Consider the following 9,890-nt stretch of genomic DNA (forward strand, 5'->3'; position numbering starts at 1 on the left):
CCGGAGCCTGTGCTCCGCAACGGGAGAGGCCACAACAGTGGGAGGCCTGCGTACCGCAAAAAAAAAAAAAAAAAAAAAAAAAAAAAAAAAATTCAAACATTTACAAAATAAAAAGTCTCCATAATCCTGGCAGAGCTAAACACTTATGAGTTTGCTGCATATAGCTCCAGATTTATTTATAAAAATAAAAATCATATATGTAAATAAAAATATATTAAAATTATATGTATAGATCATTTTCAGGTATTTGCTACTTTTAACAATGAAATCAGATTAAACATACTATTCTGCAACTTGTTTTTTCCCCCTTCACAGTATGTATATACACCTTTACAAGAGAGTACACATTTTCTATAACTTAATTTTCAACAGCTGAAGAAGATTCCATTGTATGACAGTACCATAACTTATTTAAGTAATCCTCTACTGGAATAAATTGGATCATTTCTGATTTCTTGCTGTTACTAATACTGTTGCAATGAATACCATTGTACATATGTTTCTATACATGTATAAATAGCACATATTACTTTTATAATCAGAAAATTACATAACAGTGTAAAATGCATTACATATTATACACACACACATGCACGCAGTGAACTTCGAATGTATGAAGATATATAAGAGAATCTTTCATCTGTCCCCTTAACTGCAGGCGAACAAAAGAATCCAAGATAAGAGAAGCCTTTCCCCAGACAATGCCAATTAAAGGCAAACCACTGCCCAATTGTCCTCCTCCCCTGGACCCTCCACCCCACACCAGGGGAGTCCACAATCTAGCTTGGTCATGGCTTACACTCGAATTCTAGGTGTCTGAGAAGCTTCCAGGTGGGCCTCAATCAGGGGTCATGCCATGTGCCCCAGGAAGTATTTGGAAATGAATGGGGGCAGTCAGGTTACCACAACAAAAGACAGCGCTGCTGCCATTTAGTGAGAAAGAGCCAGGGACACTGCATCTCCTTAGATAGCAAAAGTGTCCCATCCAGCCAGCAGTGGCCCTGTGGGCAAACACTAGCCACAGCCCTCATGGTGCAGACAGAAAAGTGAACCCTCTCTAGAGGGTTTGGGACCTGCTGAAACTGGGGTGGTGACGGGAGAATCAAAGGCTCCCATCCCCAGCCCTGGAATCCCAGGGGTTTCCTTCCTAGAGCAGCCGGAGGCATGCCTGGGCTCAGAAGAGGGAGGCTTCCACCAGTCACCCAAGTAACCTCTCTTAATTATCAGGACATCTGCCTTCCCAGGAGCATCATGGGAACAGTACCAGGCAGGGAAGTGAGCAGAGTCTACTGTGATCTGAGACAAACTACTTCCTGTTTCTGAGCCTCAGTTTCCTCATCTATTAAATGGGGGTCATATTATGCAACCAACTGTGAGACTGAAAGAACTGCTCTATTTTTCTGTTTCTATTTTTATTTTCTTTTGTTTTTTAGGCAACCAGGTACACATGACCACTAATGAGGGCTTTGCTTTTCCACTCATTCCCCTCCATCTTTGGCCTCCTACCCCACTGCCTTCATCAACTCTCTCTTCTCCCCCATAACCCTGCATTTTTCTGGTATTTTCTCTCTCTCTCATCCTCAATTGCAAATTCAGTCCTTTGTTCTTGCTTTCCATCCACTTCTGCCTCACTCACTCCCTCTTCTGGGTCTCTATTACTCCAGCAGGCTGTGCCAGTCTACGGTGGACAGCAATTTGTTTTTCTGGCAAGTCCAAATCCTTCCTCCTTCTAGAAAACCATCTTGCCCACCCCCAACCCCACTGTTTCAGGAGGGCGAGGGGGACTTCCATACTGCTACATGATCCTGCCTCCATTCTCAGAGACTGACTACAAGCTGGGCCAATCAGAGAAGCCCTCCTTACTGGGCCTCCTTGACTGGTCCAGGGATATGCACCTGAGCCATGCTGGGCCAATCAGAGCTCTTCACTGGGATTATTGACTCTGAGACTTGAAATGATGAGGTTCAGTTCATCCTGCAGGAGGCGATGCTGGGAAAAGTAAAATTAAACCCAGCCAGAAGCTGTGTGTGAGGGGTTGGACTGAGAGCCTAACCAACATGCACAGAAAGGCAGAAACCAGAGACAGTCCTGGCAGCACTGTTTTCCAGGGTCCAACTAACTCCCTGTCCAGCTGCATATCTTCCCCAGCACGGTTCCATGCAGCATATACACACACTTCTCCTGTCTGCCTTAAGTCGCGTGAGACCCGTTTTATCACCTGCCACCAAAAGAGTCTAAGGAGGGTAGTGGTTAAGCACATGGGCTCTGAAACCAGATGCACTGGTCTAAACCCCAGTTGTTCCTCTTACTAGCTGTGTGACTTTGGGTAAGTTAATTAACCTCTCTAGCTGCCAAATCCTTCCTCTGTAAAATGTTATCAGTAGTCTGTGAGGATTCAATGAGTTACATACCAAACACTGGCTCAGTGCCTGGTAGCCACAATGAAAGAACCAAGACCCCAGCCTGCTGGCAGCAGCAAACAAGAATTCTGGGTTAGGGTCCAGGTGGGGGTGAGAGGCAGGTGACTGGTTCCTGCCAGGCCTACCTGCCAGGCCTCCTGAATATCAGGGGGCCTTTGGGAAGTAGAGATCCTGTAGTAACTTGAACTGATAAAGTAATGGCAATGCTGGACGCTACTGTTTACTGAGCACCTACTATGTACCAGGCTCTGTGTTAGGCACTTTGATTTTTAGTCCAGTTCAGACCTCTTCTCAGAACTTGAAAGACCCCAAAAGTTGTGAAATTCACCTCCCATCTTCAGAGAAGCACCTCTGGGGAGAGAAACACAGGTTCTTTGGAGAATGAAGAACATTCCTCCTCACGACAGCTACTGTGAGACATTCCTCAGCCCAGGAAAGAAACTCAACCTTTTCCAGGCCTCTCTGATGGGCTGGGCACCTACAGATGCTTTGCATATATTGTCTCATTAAATCATCATACCAATTCCATGAGGTAAGAACTACTACCCCACTCTGTTTCAGAAAAGTAAGGTTCAAAAGGGTTAGGAGACTCATCCAAGGCCAAAGGCAGGTCCAGGACAAGAGCACAAATCTTTGGACCTCAGAGTCCTCACCCCACTTTATATCTGAACTGTCTCTGGTGGCAGACACTCTTCCTTTCCCTCTCTGCACAAATGGATTCCCACCGGCCATGAAGAACTGCTTCACAGCCACCCAGAGCTGGAACGTGTGCTCTGCTTGGCAACTATCAAATGAATCTCAGAGGAAGTTTGAAATCCTAGACAGAAGTAAACATTTAACACAAGGAAGAAGCAAAATGCCTAGCAGCAGAGAGGGACAGAACCCTGAGCCTCCCTGTGACAGTACTTTGTATTTCAGTCCACTGGTCACAACCCTGTGAGGAGGTTCTGTTGTTACACCCACTGCACAGATGAAAAGACTGAGGCCTGAATGGTTAAATGTGTTTGTCCAGCTCGGAAGTGGCAGAGCCAGGATCTGAACCACGCTTGTCTGTGTCTAGGGCCGACGCTTTGCTCAGCTCACCCTGCTGCTTCCCATTTATTCCCACTCCATCGAGAAACACAAACTCTCTCTGACGAGGTGACATCTCTGCTTGGGAGAAAGATATGCTGAGCAACTCTCTTATGCAGCCCTGAGTTGCATAATGCCCCTCCAGGGGCCCCAGATGGTCCCAGGGACCTAGGAAGAGGCAGACAGACTGCTACCTCGTCTCCCAGGCCTCCTCCACTGCTTCACCAGGCTGCAGATTCCAAGCCCCAGGGGGAAGGAGGATTTTCTAAAACAGAATATCAGGCCTCAGCAGGCGTCCACACCACGGCTCCCAGGGCCCAGCGGTAATTGTGTAAAGTAATTGTGTAAATGCTCACACATTTAAGTCTCCCTGAACTTTTCTTCTTCCTTAATTGGCTTCCTGGTTTTCTCAACTGCATCTGCCAAGTCATTTGGAAAGCTGATGCCCCCATCTGCTTCTGCTGGGTTCCGAGTGGGGTTCTGGAGTCAGCTCGGCACATCAGTGCCCTCCCGATTGAAGGGGTGTGTGGAGGAAGTCAGCAAGGGAGAGGAGGCCCTCACTGGGCACATCTTAGCCGGAGGCTGCTGGGGCCCTCCCTCCATCCCTGTCTCCACCCAGGGCTTCCCGGGCTTCCCTGTGCTGACAGCCCCTCAGGCTGCCCCTGACCCAGGCTGTCTCTGTCCTGTCTCCTCCATTTGACATGTTCTTTTTTTTTTTTTAGGTATTACCGTATGTATTTATTTTATTTATTTTACTTTTTTTTAGTATTTTGCATATTTTTTTCAATTAAAAAAATTTTTATTGGAGTATAAATGCTTTACAATGTTGTGTTAGTTTCTGCTGTACAATTAACACGTATCTGTGGAATCTAGAAAAATGGTACAGATGAACCTATTTGCAGGGCAGGAATAGAGACATAGACGTAGAGAACGGGCATGTGGACATGGCGGGGAAGAGGAGGGTGGGACGAATTGGGAGATTAGGATTGACATATATACACTACCAAGCGTCAAACAGCTAGCGGGAACATGCCATAAAGCACAGGAAGCTCGGCTCGGGGCCCTGTGACGCCCTAGATGGGTGGGATGGGGGGGTGAATGGGAGGGAGGTCCAAGAGGGAGGGGATATAGATATACATTTGATATGTTCTTGAAGGCTGAGCGAAGGTTTGCCTTGAATTCCCCAGAGCACATAAGACTCTTCCGTCCCCAGATTCTCCCTGACCTGGCTCTTCCCTGGCCACCTCTCTCCACCTGTGACAGAGCCAGTCCACTGGCAGCTAGAGTCAGGGAGACCCAAGTCCAAACCCTGCTGCTTCTCCCCCCCTCATGGACTGATCCTGGGCATCTCATTCCATTGTGGGCCTCAGCGTCCTCACCTGTGATGGGTATAGTCGCCTCCCCTCCCCCAAGTGTCCTCAGGAGTGCTGACTGAGATGACATCTAGAAAGTGCCTTGTCTGATGGCTGGCATCTAGAGGGTGCTTCATAAACCCGATACATATGCGTTATTTTTATTATCACTTTTTTTTTAATATTTTATTTTTTTATTTTTATTATCACTTTTAACTCTCCTCATATTTACTCCTGCATTTATGCAGGAGTAAATATGAGGAGAGTTAAAAGTGATTGTCTTCGGGGGGGGGGACAGGGAAAGGAGATGGTAGGAGGACACACGTATGTGTTATTTTGGTTAAATAAACTTATTAAAAATATAAAGAAATACTGGGCTTCCCTGGTGGCGCAGTGGTTGCGAGTCCGCCTGCCGATGCAGGGGACACGGGTTCGTGCCCCGGTCCGGGAGGATCCCACATGCCGCGGAGCGGCTGGGCCCGTGAGCCATGGCCGCCGAGCCTGCGCGTCCGGAGCCTGTGCTCCGCAACGGGAGAGGCCACGACAGTGAGAGGCCCGCGTACCGCAAAAAAAATAAAAAATAAAAAATAAAGAAATTCTGACACATGCTACAACATGGACGAAACTTGAGGACATTATGCTAAGTGAAATAGGCACAACAACACAAATGACTGCATTTATAGGAGATTCCTAGAGCAGTCAAATTCATAGAGACATTAAAGAGAATGGTGGCTGGGGACTTCCCTGGTGGTCCAGTGGTAAAGAATCCGCCTTACAATGCAGGGGACGCGGGTTAGATCCCTAGGGAGGGGACTTAGATCCCACATGCCGAGGGGCAACTAAGCCCGCGCACCTACAACTGCTGAGCTCGTGCGCCTCAACTAGAGAGCCTGCATGCCACAAACTACAGAGCCCACGTGCTCCGGAACCCGCGCGCCACAACTAGAGAGGAGCCCGCGGCGTGCTGCAACAAAGAGCCTGCGCACCACAACTGAGACCTGATGCAGCCAAAAATAAAATAAAAATAAATTTTAAAAAAGAGAGAGAGAGAGAATGGTGGTTGCCAGGAGCTGGGGACAGAGGGGATGGGGAGATGCTGTTTAATGGGTACAGAGTTTCAGTTTGGGAAGATGAAAAAGTTCCGGAGATGGATGGTGATGATGGTTGCATAGCAATTTGAATGTGCTTGATGTCACTGAACTGCACACTTACAAAGAGTTAAGATGATAAATGTTGTTATGTATATTTTACCACAGTTCAAAAGAAAAAAACAGAGAAGAGACACACACACAAAAAATAATAAGGTTTCACTATATGCCCCTGATGTCCTATTTTCTGTCTGGGAATGGATGAGGGTTGTCTTTCCGTCCATCACTATCTCTCAGATTCTACCTATCAGAAGCAAGAGCAAAAGGGGTTGGGCCAGTGCCTCCTTGCAGCGCCGCTGGCCTGTGGGCAGGAGCACTCTTGGTAGCAAGGGGCTGTCCTGTGTACTGTAGGGTGCTGGGCATCCCTCTCTCTACCCACCAGATGTCAGTGGTCTTCCCCAACCTTTAGTTGTGACAACCAAAGATGTCTCCAGACATTGCCACTGTCCCCGGGGGACAAAATCACCCTCGGTTGAGAACCCTGGATTAGATGCAGCCACGATGGGAACTGTGGCCCTGTGGCCCGGGGAAGACCGGAGAGGACCTCGACATCCCGTGGGAGTGCAGACCCACACTCGCTCCCTCCTGCCCGCAGAGGCCAGGCCAACACCCCAGGCAGGTGGCGCGGGGCTCTGCCTTCCCGCCTCGCCCACAGACACCCCTTACCCAGCCTGATGTCTCCCTCAAGCGTCATCAGCACGTTGCCAGCTTTCAGATCCCGGTGGATGACCTTCTTGCCGTGCAGGAAGGTGAGGGCTTCCAGCATCTGGCGGCAAACCACCTGAATCTGGGGCTCAGTGAGGCCTCTGTCCAGCTCTGGAAACAGAGAGAACTTGTCAACTCAGCAAGTGCTCAATGCAGGCAACTCCATGTCAGGCCCCTGCCAGGTACAAGAAATACATAAGCCGCCAATGTGGTTGAGCACTTACTGTATACCAGGTTCACTTCTAAGCACTTCACATGGTACCTGCTTCGTCCTCACAGTAACCCTATGGAGCAGGCACAATTTTTCCGCCATTTCACAGGTTAGGAAACTGAGGCTCAGAGAGGTCAAGTCACTTGCTCAAGGTCACACAGTAGGGAGTCACAGATCTGAGATTAAAGACAGCCAGCCTGGCTTCAGAGCACAGGTTTGCAAACACAACCTTTCTGAGGGGCAGAGACCCATTCTGTGAGCAGGCACTGAGTGTCAGGCTCCGTGCTGGGTGTGGGGACACAGAGAGGGCATGGAAATGATAAGCAACTTTTGGAACACAGAGGGGTTGGGGGGCATGGGAGGGCAGGACAGGCAGTAACCTTCTGCCTGGGGAATCGGGAAGCTCCCCAGAGGAAAGGGCATTCAAGCTCTGTCTTGAAGGAAGAACAGGTGTTTGAGAGGAGAAAAGTGGGGCAGGGCATTCCAGGTCAAAGAACCAGCTGAAGCGAAGGCCTGGAGGTGACATGAGCTGGTGTTGAAAAATGTTAACTGGCTGGTGGTGGTGGTGCCAGAGATGGGGAAGGTGAGGGGCCGTCACCAAAAGCCTCTTGTGTGCTGGTTGGGGCCGTGCGTGCGCGCGCACACAGACACACACACACCCACTGAGAGATGGCAGGGCCTTCTCTTCTGAGCAGGTGAGGAGCACAAAGAAGAGTATTCCACAGCATGTGCAAAGGACCCCGCTTGGCTGGCAGGGAAAGTTAAGTGGAGGTCGGAGGTTGGCAGGAGCTATGGAGGCTGCATTTTCTTTGAAATGCAATGGGCAGTCTGGCAGAGGCTCTGAGCGGGACAGAGAGATACAACCTGAGTTTTGCGTTTAAAAAATTCCTCCTGGTGCAGCGGAGTGAAGAGCTTGCAGGGAACAAGAGTGGGCAGGGGGCTTGGCTGGGGGCCACACCGTGGTCCAGGAGGGCTAGAAGGTGGCCAATGCTTTGAAGAGGAAGGATTCTGACCTGGGTCGGGGAGGGGGGAATGACAGAGTGTGGGACCAGGTGGGTGCAGTGGGGAGGAAGGGTGCGAGAAGAGTCAAGGACGACATGTCCCGCTCTCTGCCCTGCTGGTCACCGTGATTTATTGAGTTTTTGCTGCCGCCCAAGCTCCCTGTGCTGAGGTGAGCCTCACTGCCCTGCCTGCTGGGCCTTCAGGCTGCAGGCTCCCAGGCTGGTGGGCCAGAGCACTGCATTGAGGCCTCCCTCTGGCTAGAGGAGCACTCTTCCTTCTGACTTCCCAGGGCCAGGGCCAGGGTGGAGGTGCCAACTGCACTGTCCCAGGAAGCCCGGCCCCAAAGCAGGGCTCCTGGACCAGAGGTCCCTCTCTCTGGGTCCACAACTGCTCCCCTTCCCAACTGCTCATCCTTAATCCCTGCGCCTCCCCCAGCAGGGGTCTAGGCTCAGAGCCTGAGGGGACCTCAGGGCCATACAGACTGCGCCTGAATCCAGCGCTGCCTCTTACTGGCTGTGTGGTTTCTGGCAAGTCGCTCTATCCCCCTGCATCTTCATTTCCTGGTCTGTAAAATGGGAGTATGATGATAGATATAGGCAGGGCTCCAGCGATAAAGCATGTTAACTTCTCAGCATGGAGTACAGTCAATAAAAGGTGATCGCTGTTACACTGGTCCTGAGATTATGTCAGATTATCTGCAGCAAATTTTTTAAATGTCAAAAATGAGTCTGCTCATGTCTGATTTACTCACATAAATGAAACAGGAAAAATCAAAGTGATGATGTGATGATCATGATCTCAACGCCACCGTTTTTGGAGCCTTTACAATGCACTAGGCACAGAGATATGGATTTGGGTACATTATTTCATTTAATCTTTACAATAATCCAGTGAGGTAGATAGATAAGACACATTTTTAAGTCCAGTTTATTGAGATATAATTTACATACAGTAATAGTCACCTTTTTTTGGGTATAGAGTCCTATGAGTTCTTTGGCAAATGTATGTAGTCACAAAATCAGCACCACAATTTCTCAATAGAATACATATTTCCATCACTCCCCAAAATTCCCCTGTGCCCCTTTCACCCCCATTCCAGCCCCAAAGCAATCACTAATTTGATTCCTGTCCCTATAGTTTCATCTTTTTCTAGAAAGGCATATAATTGGAATCACACAGTATGATAAATTTTTAAGATGAATTTTTGATTACACAGCAATACATGAATACTTTCTTCTTAATAAAAGAAGCTGCAACATTGCAGATGAGTCTAAGTCGCCTTTGAAACCACATCCAGACCCGCCCCTCACCCTACTGTTATTCAGGAGGGCTGAGAGCCAAAATGTTTAGCAGCTAGCAAGGCGTGGCCAACAGGAGCAGAACAAACTAAGATGGCCATTTGGTGATGTGCCACGTGCATGTTCATCCCATGCCGTCAAGGAGCTAGCCCAGTACCCCACAGCTACCAAGCCAAGGAACCTAGGATGGACCTCAGGAAGCCTGGACCCCAAGCCCAGGCTCATCACTTTGCACAACTCTGCAAGGCGATGGGAGGCAACCTAGGGCAGAAAGGCCCTCTGAGCAGGGCGGGCATCTGCGGGAGAGTCAACCCCTGACCACAGAGCTGCAGCCAGAACCTGGCTCTCCTTGTCCCAGCTTCTCTTCTCCCACCTTGATTTCTACAATGGGGATGGCACTTTTCCTTTAACTGCTGCCACCAAAAAGGAGCAAACCACCTGGGGCTGGAGCCATCGGTTCCACCAGGAGAACTGAGACAGAGAGCCCAGGGTGAGTTTGCCTGCTGGCTGAGCAATAGCCTGGGGTGACGCCCCAGCTGTGAATGACTCATCAATGCCTCTTCCCTCTCTGATATCCTCCCCCAGGTCTCATTCAGCTAAGCGGCAAACCGGGAGAGGCAGGCTGCTAGTTGGTTCCCATTCTCCCCTCTTTTTTTTTTTTCTTCTTTTTTTTTTTTTTTTTG

The 9,890-nt window shown here is 49.2% G+C and overlaps 1 protein-coding gene across 6 annotated transcripts in view; it reads right to left on the reverse strand.

Annotated features, from left to right (window-relative positions):
- STK10 (serine/threonine kinase 10) overlaps nucleotides 1–9,890 on the reverse strand; it is a 131,593-nt gene that overhangs the window by 60,490 nt on the left and 61,213 nt on the right. For 4 of the 6 annotated variants that reach the window (XM_028497400.2, XM_024116317.3, XM_028497421.2 and 1 more), the window contains one exon: nucleotides 6,658–6,807. The exons of the other annotated variants lie outside the window; for them this stretch is intronic. In XM_028497400.2, the coding sequence (XP_028353201.1) occupies nucleotides 6,658–6,807 (150 nt within the window). The remainder of the gene's footprint in view (nucleotides 1–6,657; nucleotides 6,808–9,890) is intronic. 6 annotated transcript variants of the gene reach the window in all.

The sequence above is a fragment of the Physeter macrocephalus genome, chromosome 2 (assembly GCF_002837175.3).
Source record: "Physeter macrocephalus isolate SW-GA chromosome 2, ASM283717v5, whole genome shotgun sequence".
In the NCBI taxonomy this organism is placed as follows: Eukaryota; Metazoa; Chordata; class Mammalia; order Artiodactyla; family Physeteridae; genus Physeter; species Physeter macrocephalus.